The sequence below is a fragment of the Haliaeetus albicilla genome, chromosome 2 (assembly GCF_947461875.1).
Source record: "Haliaeetus albicilla chromosome 2, bHalAlb1.1, whole genome shotgun sequence".
NCBI lineage: Eukaryota > Metazoa > Chordata > Aves > Accipitriformes > Accipitridae > Haliaeetus > Haliaeetus albicilla.
Genome location: NC_091484.1, coordinates 32,962,421 through 32,986,981, shown reverse-complemented (window position 1 = coordinate 32,986,981; position 24,561 = coordinate 32,962,421). Strand labels below are relative to the sequence as shown.

Sequence of the window (24,561 nt, the reverse complement as noted above, 5' to 3'; positions counted from 1 at the left end):
AGGAGGAGTTGTGGCTCAGCAGCTCAAATGGGCCTTTCCAGTTCTTTAGGTTGTGAGGTAGACAGCTGGGTTCATAAAACAAATTTGGTTCTGGACCGGCCATCTCCCCACCTCCTTTCTCCTTCTTCTTGAGGTCTGTTGTTCGCTTCTGTTGCTCAGGTATCTAGCCAGCATGAGTCCTTCTGGCCAATCCCTCACCATCCTTTTGCATGTACTCCTCCCTTTACCCCAAACTTTTCTCCTGATCTCTCACAGACCTGCTAAGCATCACTGAGCAGCTCCTTTGGTATGGATCCTGGGCTATAGTCACAGAATTGCTGAGGCTGGATGGCGCCTGTGGAGTTGGCCAGTCCAAATAGGGTCCACTGGAGTAGGTTACTCAGGGCTATGTGCAGTTTGGTTTTGAAAATCTCCAAGGATGGACACTCCATAACTTCTCTGGCCTATCTGTGCCAGTGCTCAGTAGTAAAAACATGTTTTCTTACTTGTAAGTGGCGTTTCATGTATTTCCGTTTGTGCCCACTGCCTCTTGTCCTGTCAGTGGGTGCCACTGGGAAGAGCCTGGCTCCTTATTCTTTGCTCCCTCCCATCAGACATTTATGTACATTGAGAAGATCCCTTTAAGCTTTCTTTTCTCCAGGCTAAACAGAACACAGAAAACCAAACCTGGGATAGTTATAACTTTGCCTCAGACCCTAAGACCACCTAGGGAGCTAAAACGTACTTTGAAGGTTGGAAAAGACTTGACAGCTTGGAAAAATCCAAAGCTTGTGGCAATGTGTCTCAGTTATAGATACACAGCTTGCATTTTACAGGATCATCGCTCCTGTAAGAATAAGCACAAATGGTCCATCAAGAGCAGTTCTTTTATTTCTGGAATGTGCTTTCTAATTTTGCTGCTGCTTGTCCATCTGTCTAGTCTGTGTCTCTTCAGGATTCTTCAGGATGTTGGGTATAAGGGTGGATTAAGCTTCCCTTCACCATGCCTGGGTCCAACAGACTGACATGGGTTCCTCCTGCGGGATCAGGAGCCAGTATCATGGAGTGGAAACTGGCTTTTAATATTCACTCTTTCTATTTGTAGAACTACATTTCCAGAATACTGATATTTCTGTTTGCACCACCTAACTCTAAGAGGGCCATGGCTTTTTGGGGGATGTAAGGAACAGAATAATATGTGTTTATGAATTTATCTAAATACAGTTGAGAAGCCAAAATTTCTAATGAGCTTCACTGATGTCCACTTTTGATTTTCACTTGTAGATGCAATTGCTGGGCAGTATCTCTGCATACAAGAATACTGTAAGCTCATGCATACAAAATGTAACCTCAAAAGGTAGAAATGGCATAGGACATGCAGGAAGATAATCTGTTACGATATCTAAACACATCTATTCATTTAAGTCATCAAAGCATTATACAATTACCAATTTATTAACCAGTAAGACAAAATTTCAGCCAGACAAAATTTCAATGTAAGTGTTGCTAAATTCAAGGCATGCAAATGCTGCTTTATCTGTGAATATAGTGTGAGTTAGTGATAGCATCATGAATGTTGCTTTGGATTTGCTTCTGCTGCGGTTTAGCTGGGCAAATCACTTAACCTATGGACCTCATGTTTAGCACTACAAAAATGTTCATTACATCCCCTTCAGATGGGTGATGCGCTTTCTGCAATCCTTAGTTGAAAGTTGCTAAAGGGCAAGGCTATAAAATCCCTTTGTCCCAATTCTATTGTAAACGGAGGCCTGTCCCTTATTTTCTAGGTAGAGGTTAATTGAGAATTTGCTCTGAAAATATTAGCCATTAACAGCCTCCCGACTGCAGTCAGTCTTTTATCCACGGACTGAAGCCCTTCATTCCCCCCTGAGGTCTCGGACTGGTTGTCCTGCCCAGTGCAGACTTCTGGGGTGAGAAGCAGTTCCAGCTAAATATCTGAATGCAAGCCAGCTGCTAAGGCCCTAAAGCAGTCAATGCCTATGTGCAGACAATGTAAGCAATTTCATTCTGGAGCATCCCAATCCTAACAGTGCTACGGAAAGGCTTAGCCTGTTTCTGTGCTTTCCGCTTCCTTTCGTCTTTGCTGTAATGGCCATGGGGGACCTTTGGGGACACTGGGTACAAAAGCATTTCTGCCCCAGAACACACCAACTCCAGCCATTTGCCTAGGAGGGCAATTTGTGCAGTTTTAGCCCTATCTGGTCTTAAAGGGAGAGTTCAGAGCCTGAACGACAATAAGTAAACCCAATAAACCACATTCATGCCACTGTACAGCCCACACATGATTCTGCAACACCTAAAGGCTTTGTTTTGGGGGAAGAGGCAGAGTTTATCTGATTTGAAAAAAATTGTATCTTATTCTCAAATAAAATAACATTTAACACTTTCACTGAGTGCAATGAGGCAGGTGAAAGCTTTGAGAAACGATTCATCGCACTGCTTCCCAGGAACATTGCAAAAACTCCTATTTACTTAATTGATCAAGTGAAAAATTACTTTTTAGTCGCTCACGTTGCTCCTGGGTGGAAAAAAAGTACATGCTGAATTACCAGGCTATGGATATGCCATTTTAAATAAAATGCAGCAAATTATGTATGCTGCAGCATTTTTATGACTGGGCTTCAAGTTGATCTACACGGGGATGATAAATTAGGCTGCTGTGCCGTCAGAGATGTCACTGGGACCGTAACTCCTCTTTGGCGAAGAACATATAGTGCTAGGCTTAAAGCTTGCTCTTTTTTTTTTTTTTTTTTTCATATTAAGCTGTGTCAGCGTTCCCCAGGCTTGGAAACAAATCCTCTTTAGAGCAGTGAAGTCAATCACATCCTATTTGTGTTCCTCCCTTGTGTTGTTAAGGGCCTTCACATCTAAACATGTACGTTTTCACAGCTAATCCATTTCTGATGTTCATTTCGATATTTTCAGGACTCCACGCTCTCACTCTTGCTGTATTGTGCACTGAAAATACTCACCAACTTCACTGGCAAAGCTAGACTCGAATCACATGTATTTCTTGTCATGTACTTGCTGTGACGTATTTTATTGTGTACCTTATATGAGTGTTATTATATGAACTATCGATTGATTGTATTTTAAATATCATCTCGTCTTACTGATAGATTAACAGGATAGAAAAAGTACACCTCCTAAGTATCAGGCATCCCATTAATAATATAGCTGGCCTCCTGTACACTTTAATACATGATTATTTATTATAAGCTTGCTGATTACATCTTGAAGCTGAATATCTGCGAATGGACTGCGTTCTCATGAAAGATGCTGGGTCAGTCACTGTGGCAAATGAAGTCCAAACTAGTGTGCTCCTCAGCTGTCTGCCTAAGGGTGTTAAAAAGATAACTAAATTCAGTCTGCCAGGCTAGATAATCTTTAACCTCCCTGCTGAGGTCTCTAAAGGTCCAGCCAGCAGTGCTGCTCTGTCTAGCGCACAGAGCTATTAAGGTAAGCACAAAACTACCCAGTTCTACCTATTTTTTTATAATATTCTACAAGTACACATCTCTGTTTGTATAAATGCTGAAGACTGTAGCTGGCTGTGAAAACAATTCTTGATTGAATCAATGAGGTAAACTATTAAAAGAAAAAGCGTGGTGTTGTTCCACCTTGCAGTATGTGTATGCCATCAAGTAACACTATTCCTTTTAGTCAGTTTTTACTCTCCCACTGTGATTTTTAATCTTTACAGCCCTTCCTAACTGTCAACCTAGGACTCAGTTTAAAAAGCAGATATCAAAGGAAAAAATATGGAGTAAAAGGATCAACTACCCAACTAGTTTATCTTTTACCAAGCCAGGAATAAAACCTTTGAAAGAAAAAAAAAAATCCATAGGCTACCCTGGTGTAATAGGCAGGCGCTGCACTTCCCGTATGTTTCTCTTTGGAGAGCTCTGCCCTCTGTCCTGTTTGATGTGTCAGTGTTGACAGCCCTTGTTGACAGCTGTAAGTTTTTGTACTACAGTAAATCTACCTTTTTCTCCTGACAAATACAAGTCGTGAGCAGATACAGGCAGAGGAATTGTTTGCTTTGCATTTCAGGGACTCTGCAGTTGATTCCTGCCTTCCTGCTCTCTCCATCTATCCTATCAGCTCTGCACGTGGGAATTTGCGCTGCGGTCAGTGATATTCCAGCAGAGGAAGGCTGGACGAATGAGGTGAATTGTTAGGAGAAAAATGCAATTTGAATAATTAGTTAATGCTTTATGGCCCTGTGCTACCAACCGCTCTGGTATCTAGTACCAGGCACAGTGGATTGGTGGTGTCCTTGGTGTTAACTCTTACCACCACGCTGCGCAAAGCTAGCTCTGATCTGAGGTGGATTCCTCATTGACAAAAATCCTGGGAAGCTGCTTTTAGTAAACCAAGAGATTCCTTCCAACCCCATGTGCAAGTGAAATTTCTATCATCAGCTCCTATGATGCTTGGTGGGATTTCATGAGATGCAGATAAGCACTTGAAGAGAATTTAAATTCAAGTGCATGCTTGAGAAAATTATTATTTATAAAAATGAAAAGACTTTTTTTTCTATGTGCTGCCACTTTGAATGACCCAGAATTATTTACACTTCACTATTGGAAATATCACTGTAATCTTAACTGGGGATTGTGTCTCCATCCTTTTCTTCATCTTCCATAATCACTGTTTGCTTTTCTTCTGTAAGCAGCTTAGTGCCTTAAAAACAGAAGGACACACACACACACAAAAAAAAAGAGAGAGAGAGAGAAAAGGAGTTGATTTAAAATATTACTTCTTTAGAAAATATCAGGATAAGAAGAATTTTTCAGTCCTCTCTAATTTCTTGATCCTAACATAGTTTTCCAACACCATAGGAGTTACTCCTCATTTATTTTTGGCACATCAGTCTCCCGAAATACAGTGAACTATAATTGGATCACTGTATTTTTAGCTAAAATTATCAAGCACTCTTAAATCCAGCATATTTAGGCTACCTGTGAAAAGAGACACTGAATTTTCATCTGGGAACCTGTTTGTTAAAAGGGTTTGGGAAGCTAAAAACGGAAAGAACTTGCGTGATGAAATAAATACTGTGATTAATCTTTGTGATTGAGTCAGCTTATGTGAACATGTGTGTGTTTTCTATATGTATATAGCAATATCACTTAGATTTTGCAAATGCAGATGCCACAAATGAGACAAATATTAGAATACCCATATGCCAAGTGCCATCCCCACTGAAGTTATATAGTATCAATAAATTGCAAAAGCAACCAAATTAAGATCAATGTGAAAACAGACTCAGGTCTTCCACAAATCTCTGTCTCTCCCCGCCTTCTCTCTGTCTCTCCTCTTTCTCTCTCTTATGCTTAAACTAGTAAGTCCACCGCTTATGGATCTTGAGGCTTTTATGTGATACCAAGATATCACAATTACTGTAATTGCTCTCTTCATTAGAAATTAAATTAATTGAGTGAAGAGAGGACAATGCATTAGGTAGAAAATGTTCTTGATCCCTATTTTAACAGATTGTGTTGCTTTTGCCTGTTCCCAGTAAAAAGCAAGTGACCTGTAAGATATATTTTACTCCCACATTCCTTGGTGCCGAGGTTAACATAGTCTAAAAACAGGATGAGGGTTATTTACCATTGTGTTGAGACCAACGAAATCCCTAATTCTGTCTCCTACTGTTTGCTCTCAGTCTGTGCTAACGGGCTGAGTTGTTCTGTCAAACCAACCTGTTTTGCTTCTTTCTGCATCAAAAGCCCTCTCACAGAGAAGGCTTTCAGTCTTGATGAGGTCTGAAAATAGAGCAATACCACACAGGAAGATTTTCTTCAAATTTGGAGTCTTTTCAAGGGGTGATGAATTAATGAAAATATTAACCTATACTGCCCTTCATTTAAGTTAGCTCCTGCTTCATTTATATGCAGTACTTGTGAACTGGCTGGTTTCAGTGGGACTATGAGATAACCTGGAAGGCATGAATGAATATTATTTTGAACCACGAAGGACTTTATTTGTTCAAGCAGCAATTGAGTAACCACCATTGTTAACTGCAAAGAATTATGCCATTTTATGGAGATGGATGTAAATGTTCCCCACTCAAACTTCTATTCATATAGACAATTTAGGCAAATACAGACAATTTTTTTTACTGTTGTCTTTGGGACTTGGTAGGGGGAATGAGGGGAGGGTGTTTTTTTAATTGTTATTTTTTCTTTAAGGAGCATTTGAGGGACGAGGAAAACATAGCTAAAATATGCTGAAGGTGTGAAGCTACAATGGATCGTTTGATGAGAGCTAACCTATCTTTTGGGTAAACTCGGGAATAAGAAATCAGGAATGTAAGCTAAATAAAGCTGCGCTGTGCTTTATGATCGTGTCTCTTATTTGAATTATGAAGTGATGAAGGAAAACTATGCTTATGTAATTCTGATGGCTTGATTATAGCATTTAAACTATGCTTTTTTGAGCAGATGCTAGAGACAGCCAAGCAGAGATCCCCAGCTCTTAGCTGGACCCACATCAGTAGTGCACCAGATGCTTACCACAGTGCATAGCAAGATGATGCATTGTTAGCAATGAATCACTTTGGTGACTGATGAACTCCAAAGGCTTCCAGCAGAGTTCAGGATTCAAAGTTCAAAGGAGGACATAGCCTAGAGCTGCAGGTTATTAACTTTTCAGGCCACGGACTGCCAGCAACTTCAAGGACAACTATGTGCCTTTAATACAAAACAGTGGGAAGAGGATGCAAATGGGATGCCTCAGCTAGAATTATTTCTATAACACAGGGAAAGGATTTTTTTCTTTTGCCACCAATAACTTGTGAGGAAAGTGCTTTACTGAATGTGGTTTGGAAATTCTGGGTTTAAAGGAGTGAGCAGGACTAGGAATTGGGGAACATTTCTAAGTCAGTCTTTCTCTGTTTACTGTTTAAGTAAATCACTTAGCCTTCCTGCCTCTGTTTTCCCAGCTGTATTATGAAATGCAGCTCATGCTGCAGATCTGTTTTAAGGATTGGTAGGTTGTTCTGTTAGTATCTGCCAAGAGATCTGACTAAAGAAAGCAGCGTAGAAATACAATGTAGCCATATTTTCCCAACAGAATTTGATACTTGCAATTTTTAGCTAGAGACTAGGACCTCAAAGGCTCACAGAGACATGAGAGCTACTGTTAGGAAGCTCAAACATAGGCAGAAGCAAAAGTTGGCTTAAATCAACCATTTGCCAGGTACCACCTAGATCTAAGCCACTCCTCTTGGTCTGTAAATCACAAAACCACCAAGATGGCACCAGTTCCCCTTGACTGCCTACACACAACTCCTGCAGCTGGGTTGGAAGACTTTTGGAGTGCTCCAGTCACATCCCTTGCACTGGAAAAGGGCAAGAGGTGACATTAAACTGCTGTACTTCTCCTGTGTCACTCAGATTTTTCACTGGGGTGTTGATGTTATCCTAAAGGAGCTATCTCAACTAGTTTTCTAGGGCATGAGGGAGAATGAGGGTTTGCAACTGTGGTTTTACTAGTTATCTCTGATCTGATTAAGAAACCTTAAGCAGCCACATTTCAGGAACTATGTTCCCATATTTACACATGTATTTACATTCTTGCTCAAACTCACAGGCCTGAAGAGCTCTCAGAAATCCTTCAGTTAATTGAATGTATTGCTAAGTGGGGATAGCAATAGAGTGTCCCAGAGCTGAGTACGGGCTTTGGATCAGATTCAAATCATTTACTGTCATGGGACAGGGGGGAAAAAAAATGGAATTGTGATTATATTTTGTCGTCTGGTCTAATCCCTTTAGAAAGCCAAGGTGTTGGCTGACTGAAAGGGAGCTGAGCACTGGAGGAGACCTCTACTCATGGCTCATTTGTACACACATGGCACAATGTTATTTGTGCCACTTCAGTAGGAGTTTGAAGGTTGAATACATTTAGAAGTCAGACCCTTGTAGGGCAGGGTTTTCTGATGCCCAGGCTTAGACATTTAAGATGGCTAAGGACTGATTTCCTTAGTCTCCTTCTGCAGACAATAGATAGCCATGGGTTCCTGCAGATGGTAACATTCAGATGCTAATTTAGCAGCCCCCTTTCTGTACCTGCATTTCCCATTTGGATTGGGTGTTTGCAAGATGTAAAACTGATTCTGCTTCTCACTTGGATCATGTGCCATCCAGTAGATAGATACGTTGATTTTCATCACTTTGTATGGTCTGTTTGACTTGCTTTTATTTGTGATTGAAAATGTCTCTGACCACCCAAAAAGGAGAGGGATCGTTCTAGAGTTCTCATAACCAGCTGGTCTAAATGGAGAGAGATAACACAGCTGCCATTTTTACATTTACAACAAAGCTATTTGTGTGGACAGCTGCTTAAAAAGATAATCTAGTAATTAAGCTCTGTTACTACAAACAATTAAGTGGAGTTTTCTGAACTGACATCTGGAAGTGGTGTTTGGGAGGGATCTGAAGGGGAAATGTTAGAAACAGGGACAATCCTCATTAGCAGGTCGCAAGGGATACACGCGGCACTGAGTGTGCTGCTTACTGCAGCAATGCCAACAGGGAGACAGGGACAGCAAGGCCTGTCTGTATTTATTTAGCGCATGTAGCCCTGCCAGGGCTTCTCAGGTCTCTGAGGCTATAATTCAGGTTCTATTTTGCACAGCAGTTCCGCAAGAGCTCAGTTTGTTTGTGCTCTGTCTGCTACCTGATGGGATAACCCTGAAAGTAAACAAGTAGTAAATATTGGACCAGCCCTCAGCCACAATGAGTCAATTTTTCATAGCAAGTCATGGAGCCACCACTGGCGAATTTCAACCAGAACGCTGTATGTTGGTATGTATTTGAAAAGAAAATATGCATCCTCAGAGTAGGGAGGGAATGAAATTCAGGCATTCAAACACATAGGCTACTTTTCCCCTGATACACAAGTGTGCCACAGGAGGTCAATCACTGGAAAATGGACCCAGGATACAGGAGCTGGAAAGGCTGTCTGCAGGGAGAGGCAGCATCTAGCACGTTGCTTTGAAGCTGTGCTGAGTGCTGGAAGGTGACTTCATCAGTAGGCAAGAAAGTGTCATTGGAAGTATAATTGAAAACAAATGAAAATTGTGTTAGTTTCTATAATTTTCTCAACAGCAAATGCACACAGTTTGAATTTTGTCACATTTGAAGGTCACTGCATGTTTTTTCCCCTTTCCTTTCCTTTCCTTTCCTTTCCTTTCCTTTCCTTTCCTTTCCTTTCCTTTCCTTTCCTTTCCTTTCCTTTCCTTTCCTTTCCTTTCCTTTCCTTTCCTTTCCTTTCCTTTCCTTTCCTTTCCTTTCCTTTCCTTTCCTTTCCTTTCCTCTCCTCTCCTCTCCTCTCCTCTCCTCTCCTCTCCTCTCCTCTTTCCTCTCCTCTTTCCTCTCCTCTCCTCTTTCCTCTCCTCTCCTCTTTCCTCTCCTCTTTCCTTGCCTTTTGACTTCTTTGATTACCAAATCATTTGGGGATTTTAACACATTTCTGTTACCACATAACTTGTATTAGCTTATTTTTGCTTTGAAAATTATTAAAAGTTAAAGAGGAAGTCTTCACGGGAGGCAAGAGGTGAAGACCCTTACAATGATTCTTATTGCTCTCTTAAGTGCCTATTTGAGCTAGTTAAAGCTAGGATAGAAACATGAAGTAATAAGTGACTAGATGCTAATCCAAGCAGAATACTGTTGGGACAGGTCAAGGAAATAATTCATCCTTGCTGCATCCTCTTAGCTAGCAATTACATTTAAACCAAATAAGAGTCAAGCCTCTCAGCTTCACTGTCACACATTTCATCTTTTATTTCTGTCAAACGTGTTTTGCTTTCAGATTCTCCTTCTCTGCATATACCCAGGAGTGCAAAGGACATACAGCATCTTTAAAGGTGCTACAAATGGCCAAAGGCAACTTTTCTTGGGGGTGTTTTTGAACTGACCAAAATAGTGTCTCCTCTCTCATCCAAGGTCCATGGGAAGGGTAGGCTTCCAGTATAATACACAGAACTAATGTTTATTATAAATCGTTGGAGAAATTTTGCCTCTGCTTCTGTTTCTGAATCAATTCCTAAAAGACTATGATTTTTTCCCAGCTAATTTATTTCTCATGTGGAATTCCATGTAATTTGCTGAGTAATTTTCTCCAGCAATTATATAGCAGTTCATTATCAGTGGTCTATATTAAATATTTCAAAAAAAGTGGAGCATTTGCAGTTGGGCTCAGAAGTTGTGTGATAGGTTTCATTTCCCCCATCAAATGATTGGAGCAGGTTTCCAGTGACTCACAGCAGCATTGATGCCACAAGCCATTGGGATGCTTGAGTTCAGTGAGAAAATAAAAAATGTATTTTCCTTAGGCAGATCAATATGCAAGTACCATGCTTGCTGCCATGATCCTGCAACCTTAGTCATACTTCTCTCTGCTTTTGGTAACCTCATACTGATTAAATGAAAAAAAAATCTTACACATGTTTAAGTCAGTTATGAAGGCTCAGATTCTCAAAGAAAGGAGATGTCTACAAATACAGGTGCCTACTTGGATTGATGAAGGCATTTGCACACCTTATAATTATTAGGTGTACAGGAAATCCCATTGAAAGTGTACCTGAAACTCAGGTGCTTGATGTACTGAGCTGCTGCTTAGTCACTCAGGGCCAAAGTATCTGTCTCAGGACATCTGCCTTTAGTGTGTCTCACTGCTCAGTAGTGCCAGCCCACAGCATAACTGGTTCATATAAGAGGATTCCTAAGGGAACAGTGTTTTCCAGTTTTGGCACTAGTTTTAGTCCTGGGGTTTGTTTGATTTCTGTTCATTCATTTGTTCATCAGTTCATTCATTTTTTGCTCCATCCTGTTATCTGGAAAGGGCTAGTGCATAGCATACAACCTTGTACTAGTTCCTGCATCCCTAGCTACCACTAGTAATTAACATTTACACAATGCTTTACATCTTCAAAGACCTTCAGAAATATTGATGAATTGAGGCCCTTCTGTGATAGAGGAATGTGGGAAACACAACAAACTAAGGCTCTTAGGACCAAAACATGGCTGGCTAACTCCATATGGTAACCAAGCAAATTAGCTGCTGCACTGCGTGTTAGGAAGGAAGCACAGAACTCTTAAAGGTGCTGTTAATGAGAAGTTCATCACAGCTTGGTTTCCTCAGCATGTCAGGGACTGTGGAATTAAGAGGAGGTTAATCAGGACAGCTTTGCTTCAGGTTGTTTGAGGCAGCGTGAGACAAGTTAGTGCTGGTGACCTAAAAATTTGCACGTGCTCGGGTTTGAAAAGCAGAGCAGTAGCTGGCCTTTCACAAAAGCAGGCTCATGTTTGCAAGAGATAATCAAGTGACCTAATGTCTTCTCTTACTCCCCTTCCCTTCTATCCCCAGAGCATGAGCAGGGGATATGGAAAAGACATTCCATGAGCCACCACTGCTATTATATACTTTGACCAAATAGGTCCAGTTTAGCAGGAACTGCAAAGTACACTGGGCAGCCTAACATCCTTCCAGCCCCCTCCCAAGCATACCTCTGACACTAGCCACTTTTTACTTCCTCTTTGGAGCACCTTTACCTAAGTAAGTTTCTTACCTGTTATCAAGGGTGGGATGTGTATTGCAGGCGTATCTTTTCTCCTGGGCTTTTTCTGCTCCAGTTCGGTGACCTGAGAGCCTGGACTCACTCTCTCTCTCTGTGGCTTCTCTGTGATACCATACCTTTTCAGCAGATTATCAGAAAAGTCTGAAAGTATGCCTGCAAGCAAGAAAAGAAGAAAATGCCACCTCAGCCTTGTTCACATTGAAGAAATTTGCACCTGCGTAACTTTCCCAATGACTACTCTGAAGTAAGGCTGCATGAGTGCATGATCTGCTCTGCACGGTGTACCTACTCTCCAGGTTTTGCAACGGTATACATTTCCTCCAAGTCAGTTATATCCCATAGGCTATGGACTGTGATGCTATCAGGCCAGCTGGCTTCTGGTTGTACTTAATGGACTAAATTGCAGCCCATCAGAAATCATGATAAAGACGAGTACAGTCTTCTATTCCAGAAGCTTAGACAGCTTATCAAAGTACCTTAATCAAGCCTCTGCTTGGGAGCAATGTGACCACACAGAAATGGCCTAGTTTAACTAGTGAAACAATGTTTTCTTTATGATATGGCTACAGCAGGCACAAAATGCAGCTCTCCAGCCTCTGAGCCACTCTTCCCTAAGAGAGAATTGCGGAGGGGAAGATACACGTGAAAGATGAACAGAGTCAAGTTCAATATCTGGATTACAAATACCGGAAAATCCCAGCTGCTTGTTTTTGACTTGGTGAATTGTTGCTCGTACACAGGGGACCATGCAAGTAGTTACTGGCTAACTCCTCCGTGTATGTGCAGCATGGGAAAAAGAACTCGATGCAGTTGATATTGATACAACAGCACAGCTCTCTCCCCGGAGAGCACAACAAGGAGTGCTTGTTAGCAGAGAGAAGTGACAAACATTTATTCCCACTGCTGATCTTGGAAGATTGTCAGGTTTCAGTGGCAGTCTCCTGCTCGTTCTTCCCTTCCCCAGGTTGGTGGCATTGGGCTCTCGAACGTCGGAGGTCTGTGGATGCACAGCAGCAGGGAGCATCCTACAAGGAGCCCCTTTGTTGCTGCGGTGGTTTCTGGCTTCCCAAAACACACGCCCTTTGCCAGAGTCCCCATAAGCACAAGACCCCTGCGATTTCCAGGAGGAGCAACCTGCATCTGGCTTGTGTGCTTCTCTGGTCTCCTCCCAGCCTTATCCCTGTTCAGCCTCCCCCGGAGCACTGGGTATGAGTTTCACAGGAAAGTGCAGGGGCTGAACTGGATCCTTCTGGATTTTGGATGGGATCGAATTGGTACATCTAGCATGGCTCAGCAGTTAGATGTAAATAGACATCATTTATCATGTAAAGGCAGCAAGACTATAAGCTCCAGGGGAGCACGTTTTCCAGAGTGCACATCCTCTCACCTTGGTATTCCCAGACCCTGTGAGAAACCCCTTCATCTAACAGGGAATGCCTTTGAGAAAGTCAGCCTCTCTGTTCACTTGCCTTCCCAGGTCCACATGGCGTGGACCTGCATTCTTGCCCACATCCAAGGGGACATAAGTGAATGAGGGCTCTCCGAACCTTTGCCCAGATTCAGTCCCCTCAGCTGAATTGGGATTTCAAAGTCAAGAGATGCATTGCTCACCTGTTAGAGGTGGTGGGGTGTGCAAAGCCGGTGTATCTTTTCTCCTTGGCTTTTTTTGCTCCTGTTCAGTGCTTTGGGAAGCCGGGATGGTTTTACCTTTCCTTGGTTTCTTTTTGAGGTCACAGCTCTTAATCAGCTGGTCTGAAAGATCTTCTGCAGGGAAAACAAACAAACAAACAAACAAATGATGAGTAGAAATTGAAACTGAGGGGAAATAATAAACCAGATGGTAAAAAGAAAAGCTTTAATAATACTGCTTTCATCCAAGTAAATTAAAATGCCTGTGGAGAAACATCTCTTAAATAGAAAGTCGGCACAAGAGGCGCCTCTGTGCCATACTACGTGGGAGTCAAGTGACTTAGGTGGTCCTTCTGCATCGTAGGTGGTAGACATAAAGCAGAGGGAGAGAGTTGTGGGCAGCTGTGTGTTACATGGCAGAGCGAAGGCTGCACCATCAAGTGCAGAGGTCCCATGGCCATCCCTGTTTCGTCCAGCACTAACTGTGCAGGCTGCGTCTTCAAGAGTTACAAGGGCACTTTTGTGAAGGAAAGGTTTACACGTCTGGGGTCAGCCTGAGGTATTGGTAAACCGAACCAATATATTGTTCCCTTCAAGAGTTGGCTTTATTTCCAGAGCTGCTGAGCAGCTGGTATTCGCTTTTGATTTACATAACATTACACTGTATTTTTGGTTTTCCCTTAAAACAAGCCTTGACCCAGATGACTCAGATGGTCAGCATGGTTTTTCTGCAAGGATCTGCGTTTCTGGGTGCTCATGCAAGCCAAAAATATTGAAGATAGCCTGTCATTAGTATCATCACACAAGCCAATGCTTTGATTTCTTAAAAGCTGCTTGTTTGGCTTCAGCTGGGTCCCCCACATCCCTACCCAACCCCTGACTGCAGACTTGAGCACAAGGGGACTTGGTTCTAGGCCCTCTCATGCTATTTGAGACAGCTGCAGGTCTGCGAGCCTGTGGGTAGACACAGGAAGGATGACCTCCGGGTGAAGTCCCTGGAAGATGTGGGGTCTTTTTCTGGCCCCCACAGGCTTCCTGCACAGTCCTAATGAGCTCATTTAACCTCCCGCTGCCTCAGTTTCCTGACTGTAAAATGGGACTCGTTCTGTACTTATTTAAATAAGTAATTTCGTGGAACAATTATGTTTGGTATACCAGCAGTTGTAAAAGTGGTGCCTGTGGCTAGAACTGCCGTGTGGCAGAGGCAGAACAAGGATACCTTCCTTGCAGGCCAGATAAGCAAAGTTTATAAAATTGTGCTTGCCTGCAGTGAGACACTTTTTTTGACAAGCAAGTGAAATTGCATTTGTGTTTCATTATTGTCATCACAAGGGTAACAACGAGCAAATAGATTTTTGTGTCTGGGTTGCTAAATCTTCATGACAATTTTGCAAGGCAGGAGTGAAGAAATAGCATTTGAAGCAGCGGCAGACTATGAATATGCAAAAAGCACATCTATCAAGTATGAAGTCTGGTATTTAGGAGTGTGGTGGAGCAAAGATGCCTGTGGTACTCTCAGTGCAGAAGTTATGTATGAAATAGGTTCAAGAGAGGAAACAGATAGACGATGAAGGAGAAAAAGTATTTAGAAAGCCACCCCAGTGGAGGCAAAGCGGGTGTTTAAAATCTTTTACTGAAATTGCATATGGAAAATGTTTTCAGGGAAGGCTCAGCTATATCCTAGCTTTCAGTTTATTGTGGTATAAATGAAGAAACTGCTCTACTTTTTCTTTCAGGGAAAAGAACAATGACTCTTTTTCCTTTCTCCTCTTTAATTAACTTGGTGCTAGAGCTTCGGCTGATATTTATATGCAGGAAAAATGCTCTTTGCCTTTGCATCTGGCATCAGAAGTGTCAGCAGAAGGTATAATCTATCGGGTTTCATGAGGGCTCAGTTGTGTTGCTGGAGGGGAAAAATGGACACTGGACAGGACCTAACGATGTGAAGACAACACCTCTCTAATTACTGCAATGACGTCATCTAATAACACTTACCTAAATGGCTACAGTGTGAATCTCGCTTGTCCAGTCTGTCTTCTGGGATATCAAGTGGCTGAACACATTCTGTTGACATCATTGAAATGGGCTTTTCTTCCTCTTTGAAGCTACTATACCAAAAAAAAAAAAAAAAAAAGCAGCAGCATGACATAAAACAGATATACTGGTGTTATGTATCCACTTGCTAGCCAGATCATGGGAAGTTCTTGTCTTCCAGCTGCTCTCTGTCATGCAGTCTGCTGGCCTGATTTTGCTCACACATGCTAAGAGATGCATTTATTCACCGCCTTCGTTACACATCCGGTATCCCGTTTTTCCACCTAACTTGCTGTAAGCAACCCACCCTAGCACAGGAAATATGTTGCCTCTGCAGAAGAATACTGACTTCCATCATACAGGAAGCGCTATCACATACACAAAGCAAATGCTAGGAAATACCATGCTTTGTTCTAGTTTTCTTCTCCATTTTTTTCCTCAGCTGTAAACTAAGGATCATATTTGGTATTTATCATACAATCTAACTTTAATTATGAATGCTGTTGAGTTAGTCTTACAAGTCCAGATCTTCTAAGACAGCTTGGGTACCCCTGAAGGCCCCGGTGTGAGTGCTGCCTCTGAAAGACGGCCCGTGCCCACTGACCCCAAAGCCAGCATGAAGCAGGCTTACTCGTCACCTCGGTGAGAGCATGGGAACCCGTTTTGCAAAGCTGTGTCAGTGCCCGTGCTCTGTACATCTCACTGAATTGCTGTTTTGGCTGGTTTATCCCCCTTTACTCACAACTGCAGGGAGTCCCGGAGTCCAGCCTCCTACCCGAGCTCCCCTAGCATCCCCCAAGCTCAGCTTTGATGCTGGACTCGCTCACTCTGGGTCACAGGAAGAAGGAAATGAGACCATTTTTTTACTGCTGATCATTTCTGTGGTTGCTTAGCAGAAACCCATCAGAATGACAGAGCAATGTTAAAGGAAAAAACCTTCAACTTGAAGGTGCAGTCTAAGTGGTCTGGGTATCTCCCTTCAGCCAGCAATACCTGTGGTAGTTGCTTACTCACAACCTCTGTTCTTTATTTTGGGGGAATAAGAGCAGACTGTGAATTCCTTGTAGGGAGGAGGAAAGCAATGAGAAAGAGGAAAAAAAACAGGAGACAACACGAATAGTAGAAGAAAGACAGGAGGAATTGGGAAAAAACAGAGGAAAGAAGGGGAGGTAGAGAAGGAAAGGTAAATAAAAGAGAAAGGTGTAAGAAAAGGCAGTTGGACAAAAACATTGAAAAGGAGGATGGGAAAATAGAAGTCTGTGCCATGGGAGTTTGTTTTGCCAGAGGTAAAGAAATTACCTATATTATTTCTCTGTAAATTGCAGTGGTTGTTTGTCAACAAGAAGTAGAACAGTAGGGGAGTTAACCTCGTTTCTATGACTAAACTTGCATCTATATAAAGAACAATTAATCCTCAAGCAAAATCCAGTCACATAAATATTTGCCAAACAAAATATGAAAGGTCGCACTCATAATCATGCACTGAGCTAATTCTTCAGGGGATGGAAAAACATGTCCTCAACTCCAGTGACTTCAAAGTAAGTGGAGAAAGACTGGCTGACAGTAATAAAGGTCAGGAACATTGACTCATAGTGTACTTATGGGATTAACTCCCATACCCTTCAGTATTCAAAATTCACAAAAATTTGTAAAATTCTACAAATTCTTAAATACTTTACTGGATCAGGCCTGGATAAGGGGTTTGACATCCAGCTGTTCACTGCAGAACAGTCCCAGTCCAGCCTCACATCTGTACTAAAGGATTATACTGCCTGCAGACTTCATTTGCATTTACAGAAAAAAATAATCTTCCACTTGGGAAGACCCTGCATAAAGAAATCTTTGAGTGCACCTTAGTGTGGTATGGTTGCTCTGTTTATCCACTGTATAAATAAGCTATAGCTATGGCTTAAAATGAAGCAGTCGTAATTTTATTTAAAACAAAAACTTATTATCTGGCCATATGAAGGCTCACAGTGCATTTTGTGATTTGAGAGAGCTTTTTTTATTCGATGCCATTTGATTTTATTGGGTTTGATTAGGGCATGCTGGTTAAATATTATGACTGTAGGGAAAATGTTCTTTTCTGAAGGGTACTGTGTTTAGAACGTTTTCAGTAAAATCAGGGATACCATTTCAGACACTATGGACTTTTTTTGAGCAGGTCTTGAGGCAAAGAAGTTGAGATAGATAGTAAAATTTAAATGTAAAATTGATAGTAAATTATACTGACTGGAAATGCCTTATAAAATATGATTAACTTTGGTTTGATTTCACTAAGTTGTTTCATTGAGTTATTTCACCTAAAAAAAATTAAGCTTTGTTAAGAGACTTAATGTAGGAGTGGTATATGCAGATTATGAGATACTTCCTTAATTATTTTTTCTTAATACAGTGGTTTGAAAAATAGTATTCTAAAATAAATCTCTTAGATCTGTCTTCACATTTTCATAGTCACAGATGCCAAGCCCTTAGCATCTTCAGTGCTTTAAAATATGGCTTTACAGCCTAACTTCTGACACCACCTCCCCCCCCCCCTTTTTTTTTAAATTTTGCCCTGCAGCCAGCATTGCCTTGCTTACAAAAGGGTTTCCACACTGCACATTGTGACAGTCTGTGTGACAAAAGAATAAAAAGAGAAAGATTACCAAAATGTATCACGAGTTTTGGTATCTTGGGTGTATATCCCTTGCCTACGATGCGCGAACCTGTGAGGGCTGTTGCATCCTGTCACTGTACATTACACACAGAGCTCTCCTTCAAAGGAGAGGTGATGTATGTGAGCATTGTAATGGCGCTTTCCCAAACCACTAAAATCAATTCCCGCCACTAAAGAAACAGTTTCCCCAATAACGTTTTGCATGGGAAGGAAGACTGCTATGGGGACTGTATGAAGTCATTAATATGCCTTTACAAATGGAAGCACGTTCTCGGATTTTCGTGTGTTAAGTGCAACTCTTCTCCAAGCAGCCTTCATGCTAGCACGGTTTGTGCTCTCTGCTGCTGTCAGTCACCTTGGTAGGTAATGCTTGCTATTTAGGTGATGGACTAGGGTGGGTTTTTTTCTTGCACTCTGTTATATCTCTTGACATAATGATGCACATGCATCCCTTGTGCAACTGTCATGGTTACAGTGGAGCTCTAAATCACACTCAGTGGGAGATGCTTCCTGAAATGCATATAGATTTTTCCATTTGAATTAGGATTCAATAGTCATTTAGCCTGAGACTTTGGTACAATGCAGCTAGGCTGTACCACCCACTGCAGAGATATGTGCCTAAAGGAGTTGCCTCCAGTCTCTTACTTTTGGGAAAAGACAGAGCTGATGATAGAGACGCCTTAAATGCTTCCCTGAAGGTTGAGACAAGTTCTAGTTTTGCCTGTATAGTTTCGCATTTGCTCCTTGTAGAAGTGATCCGCATTCAATAGGATTGGCTCTACTTACAGACAGAGAAGAGCAAGGAATGATAAGGCAAACAGAGAAGTGCAGGTATGAGCAAAAGCTACTTCAGCCTCGTGTGGATAAGCTCGCACGCTGAGTCACTGTCATGTAACAGTAGGACTCCTTTGGGCATACACACTTGTAAGAGATGGTGATTCAGATGACAAGTAATCTGAACTTTTCACTTTCTAGATACCAGCTTTGGAATTCTACGTAGCTTAAAGCACACTCTGAAATTTTTTTCAGAATTCTCAGTTGCTGTATATGCTTGATTGAAGTGCCCAAATAAAGCTATCCAGAGAAAGATGTACAGCTCCTACCACTCGCTAATGTAGTCTTAAAACACACAAATGCATCAAATAATAGGATTCCTTTCTTCGCTGAAATTGTGGGTCTCCATCAAAAAGTCCACCAATGCAACCAGTTCCAGGCTTCAATTAGGTAAAAATATTTTGCATAGAGATGGACAAAAACCTAGTTTTGGTTTACTATTTTAATGTGCAGTTGGTTTAATATAGATGTTTGTCGTAAGTCATCAGGCTAGAGCTTAGGAAATACTCAGCAAAGCTACTCTCACGTATTTCTACCAAAATGATGTAAATCTTTTGAGGCCATCTGATCATGTGACATTTAAACCGACTTGAAATGAAATCTCATGAGAAAAACCTACCTTGTAAGATAGAAAACTAAAGCTTTGAGAACAAAACTAGAGCTGGACTTTTTTCATTTGATCCTGATCTAGGCACAGAAATGGCTTTGGATAAGGGAAAGTTAAATCTCCATTTCTTGCCTTCTCATAGGTATTGAATGGTTGTAGGTGCTATGCAGCTACATGGAAATTAGATACCTATGGATATTTGTATCCAGTCTTAAGGGACAATGCAGTTCTCAAATGGGTCATCAGTATGTGATCATTCTTACCTATAAGATGGAGAAATGACTTTCTGATGTGCAGTTCTTATCAATGTTTACAGGGGCTAAGTGGGCATCGATGTCAATAGCCCTCGCCATTGTACATTAAGAGCGTGACTTATTACACCTGCATGTCATTTCCTTGTATGTTGAATACTTAGAATTTCTGAACTAACCCTTTGTAAGGTCTTCACAAACTGTGCTTCTGAGGACTTCAGTAGACCATGTGGTGTTGTCCACAAGTATGTGGATTTTTCTTTTTTTGTTGTTTTTTGTTTGTTTGTTGGCAGGGGTGGGGGTTTGTTTGTTTGTTTTGTTCAGGGGAATGTTTTGTTTCCACAATTGACAAAATCCCCAAGAAAAAACATGCACGAGTTTGCAGGACATGCATAATCATTAAAGAAACCATTGGCATGTTGACAAGGATGCTACATAAAAGTACTCTTGAGAGCATCCTTGTAGGGTGGCAGCAGGCAATCTGAATTTAATAAGTATTTATTTTGGTAGGTCGATAACAATGTTGCCACAGAAGCCTGTATGACACTATTTACCTATCTTCTCCTGGACTCAGAGCACCTCGTAAGAACATATTTTTGCCATGAGCTGAGAGAAGGAGAGTTCAAGAGCAGAAACGGAGGCAACTGGGGCCCTGGGGTGGGACAGCATGCATACGTGCTTGTGCACATTCCCGCAGGCAGGGCCTGGCCTTTCTGCCGCTGATGCACTCGACAGTTGGAAACGAGAAAGAGTAGGAATATCTTACAGCGTGCTGCCCCATGCAGGCACGAGGCAGAGGTTGGACTGCAGCAGCTACAGTCCAGCCTGCACCAAGGGCAGTGCTTCGCTACCCTGCCCAAAAAGCTGCTCAGGCATCAGGGTTTGCCCTTTAAGACTGGTGCATCTCCTCCCACCATGCACAAACTTATGGTCTCCTGACAGGTTTTGATTACTAAATTATTTTTAATTGCTTTGCCCCTCTCTATCTGGTTGCAATGAGCACATGAGCAAGGAGGGACAGGCAGGCTTCCAGTATCCTTACCTGTTCTTCTCTTCCCTCCCTAAACCTACTTGAGAGGCAAAGACAGACCTGTCCTTCCTTCTGTCGCATGTCCTCTGCAGGGTCCGCTGACAGTGTGAGTAGGCCCCTATTTGCATGGAGTCATTTACAAATGTGCAAAGAATGAATAAGATACTATCATCTGGATGTAGTCCTCTTGCACCCACCTTCCCAACACAGAGCTCATCTGAAACAGCTCAGGGGCCAAGGGGAATGGTGCCACACCTGGCTGCGTGTCAATCCTTCTGCCTGCACTCAGCAGGCAGCCTTGGCTCCTTTACCAGCAAGTATGTACCTTCACCCATACTCCGGTCCTATCCTAGCCACGTTACAACTGCTTCCTGGGCAAATCTTGCGAATCAAGCAAGGCAACCCGTCTACTGCAGTCAGAGTAGAAAATAAGAGCCCTAAAAGTAGAAAGTCTGGGTGTTCCTGCTTTGCATTCCAAACTTTTCATTACAAGTTTTACTATGTGTTTAACGTTACTCTATTGGAGTGACATCTTGCTGGGCATAGAAGACAGTCTCATGCTACTGCACCGAGTTTCTTCTTCGGTTGTTTGGGCACTAGGCTGCTCTCTCCAGGCATTCTTGTTGGATTAGTCTGGTTATTATTTTTCTAAAGCATATTTAAAACTTCTTAGGAAACACTTAGGTATTTGAAAGCCTGATCCAGGTGCCTCCCTCCACCCGAAACTTTTCCTGCTAATAATTGTGCAGATGCAGAAATCCCACAGAATTGTCTCGGAGCAGTTTCCTCTCACAGAGAGTGTGCTTCTGAGGGCTAGTTCAGAACCCTGGTTGGGCTGTGGACTGACTCCTGCTACCTCTGATTGATAAACTTGTAAAAAAATAAAAATACCAACAGTTAAACTTTGATTGACTGAAAAAAAAATGTAAGATACATTTGTACAGGTTGTGGTCACAAAGTTTTTGTCTTTGGAGATAATCGAAAAATACAAAGTCTTCCTTAATTGTTTCCTTGAGGTACAAACTAACCCTTGCACATGCCAACCCTTTGTAGTGGGCTGAGAAGTCCTGATAGCAGTTCCCGCTCTGCTGGCTTGTATTACCTGCTTGTGAATTGTCACAGCAGTTGAAGTTAGTTGAAGCCGTTGTCTCTAAAGCACTCTCCTCCCCACGGCCCCAGCCATGCATTCCAGCCTCAGCGCAGTCGCACCCCAACTTTCCCCGCGCGGGACCATCGCCAGCCCGCTCCCCGCAGAGTGGTGACCCCAAGCTTTCCTGCTAGTCCCCACGGGTGACATGGCCAATTTGCCTTGCTGGTGGTGGCTGCTGAAGGAAAAATAAAAAATAATAACCACCCCCCCCCCCAAAAAAAAAAAACCAACAAAAAAAAACCCCCAAAACAACCAGAAAAAGAAAAGAAAAAGAAGAGAGGGAAGCAGGCAGGAGGGAAGGCGCGGGCGAAGTACTCACGGAGCGGTGCTTGGCGGCGGGGCTGGCTGGAGCGGGACCCTTCTGGGCTGGGGCGGCAGCCGAGGCTCCTGCCCGCCTTATCTAGGGCGCCGCGGGAGCCGTCGCTACGGCAACGCGGCGCTCGGGCGGCCTCCGGGGGGCTGGGGACCAGCACCGCCGCTCCCCGGCCCCACCGGCGGGTCGGAAGCGTGTCTCCTGCTCTCCGGCGAGCTGCCGAGGCCGAAGGAGAGCGAACGGGACGCGGGAGAGCCGCCGCGCCTCAAGGCGAGGGCAGCTTTCCCGCCCGGCGAGCGAGAGCCGCGGGCGCTGCTGCTCTCCGAGGAGCAGGGGAGGACGCGAAAGCTTCGGCAGGGAGAGCCAAAAGGCGAGCGGCAGCCGCCGTGTCGAGAGGCGCAAAGAAGATGGCACGGGGAGGGAGCGAGGCTGACGCCGCCTGGGACCCAGGGGAGAGCTGAGGATAAAAGTGGAGCGAGGAGGCAGGGCCCGTGTCTAGGAGCAGCACCGTAAGCCCTAAAAGCGATGGAGACCGTCTCCGGCGCTGAGGTTCAGCGATGGCTGCGGTGTTCGCGTATGTATCTGGCCACAACTAGTTATACAAGCCTAGTATTTATGGGGCCGGGCAGGGAGTCTTCTGTGGCTGCCCGCCGCTTGCCAGTAGAGACCAGTCTCTCCTATTTTAGCCCATGCCTTTGGACGGAGCTGTTATTTCCACTGAGGGAAAAATATACAAACATGCCTGATGTTGGAAAGGCTCTGGGAGAAACACTCTACTCAGCGGTGGGACTGTGAACCGCCCTTTTCTTAGCATTCATTTGCAACAAAAATGCCTTTGTCTATGCCCTTTGATTAAAACACCTTTAAAAGCTGTGACTGCTCGCAGCTGCGGTTATCTCCTTCTCTTTTCCCCCGCTCAGCAACTGCAGTCCAACAGCACCAGCATGCACGGCATACTTTAAATTAGTCAAGGTTTCTTTCATAAATAATATATTGTACAGAAGGCCCAACGGGGCAAAGTGCTAATTGCCAGCCCTGCAAACTGTGCAGCGCCCTCGGATCCTCTGTGTTTCAGGTGCGGTTCTGCAAAGTGCCAAGCGCTCCAAAGGCACCACCTGGAAGAACTGTGAGCTTTCCCCGTCGACGTCTGGGAGAGACAAGCACATTCGTTATCTAGCAGAGTGTAAAAGTTGTGTGCGTGTGTTTAGGTGTCTCAGGCACCCATTTTTAAAAGCAAGCTCATAAATGCTTAAATAACTCCTGGACAAATGGAGCATAGGCTTCTAAGTAAAGTATGCTAAGATTTTTTTGGCAAGATTAAGATTTCTAACTGAAAAGAAAAAAAAGAAAAAAAAGAAAAAAACCAACGCAAAACTCCTCCAAACCAGAAGACCCCCAAACTGCTTATAAAAAAATTGGTTTTTATGGGTTGCCCATTTACATATAACTTTGATTTTACTTTCAACATTGCCGAGACCTCTTTGTTGCAGTGAACTTTAAATAAAAAAACCCTCTATTTTTAGACTGAAATGCCTTTTACTTAGAAACACAAGTTATTTCATATTTTTCTATGAACTCAGAAATTCAGAATGAGATCACTGAGAAATCAGCTCATGAAACAAAATGCTCAAATCAGAAATATATTTTGAAACTCAGCTCACGACTGTCTTTTTACATTTTCATTGTCCTGATTGAAAACATCAGTCAGTCATTTATAGCACTGGAAAAATGCCCTGAGGATGAGAAAATAATTTCCTGTTCTAGCCACCAGATCCCAAGGATGCTTTGGGAATATTACAGGATAGCTTTACTCACGAGGAAAGTGGCCTATCACCCTCAGCAAGTTCACACATCCAACCCTAGTCACCTCTTACATTTGTGAGGTACTGCACGATGCCATGAAGCATTTTACTGCAGCAGAAGATTTATCCCAGTCTTTCCAGAGGGGCTGTCACATTACCCATGTGATGGAGGATTTACTCCCAAATCTGATCTTTTTTTAAACATTTATGATTGCTGTCCTGCTTGTAAGAGGGCTGAGACTCCTTCCAGCTTTCTAATCCTTCCTGCTCAGTTATTTCACAAGCACAGCCTGGAAGAAGTCTGAGTCTGTAATAAATCTGCACTTTAACCCCTTACCCTTGTACGCGGGTATTCGCATCAGCACTAGGGGAACTACTCATGTAATTAAAGATAAACACATGTCTAAAAGTTTCCAGGCTAGTGCTTTAGAAGACAGGCAATGCAGCTTTGACAGATGGGAAAGGAGGAGACAATCTAATAGAAACCAGATGAATACACAAACACATACACATATATACACACACACACGTGTACATATATGCATACATATATGTATACGTAACTATTACCTACCTATGCATTTGTTATTTTTATATTTGTTTCTGGCTTGGTTTGTAATTCAAGGGTCGAATTTTCAAATGTCCAAAGGGCAGTGAGAATT

At 42.7% G+C, this 24,561-nt stretch overlaps 1 protein-coding gene across 4 annotated transcripts; it reads right to left on the bottom strand.

The window, feature by feature from the left end:
• Positions 1-1,415: 1,415 nt before the first annotated feature.
• On the bottom strand, positions 1,416-22,928 carry PPP1R17 (protein phosphatase 1 regulatory subunit 17). 4 transcript variants are annotated; one of them, XM_069770112.1, is made up of 6 exons: positions 22,104-22,928; positions 15,215-15,324; positions 13,202-13,354; positions 11,582-11,743; positions 5,709-5,771; positions 1,416-4,686 (listed from the first exon to the last, which is right to left on the bottom strand). In XM_069770112.1, exons 2-6 carry the CDS (start codon positions 15,294-15,296, stop codon positions 4,607-4,609), a joined length of 540 nt encoding a protein of 179 aa, XP_069626213.1. In that variant the 5' UTR covers positions 15,297-15,324; positions 22,104-22,928; the 3' UTR covers positions 1,416-4,606. The 4 variants fall into 4 exon arrangements, with proteins under 4 accessions (XP_069626213.1, XP_069626202.1, XP_069626231.1 ...); XM_069770101.1 differs by having other exon boundaries at positions 15,215-15,327; positions 22,104-22,926; XM_069770130.1 differs by lacking the exon at positions 5,709-5,771 and having other exon boundaries at positions 15,215-15,327; positions 22,104-22,671.
• Between the last annotated feature and the right edge of the window lie 1,633 nt (positions 22,929-24,561).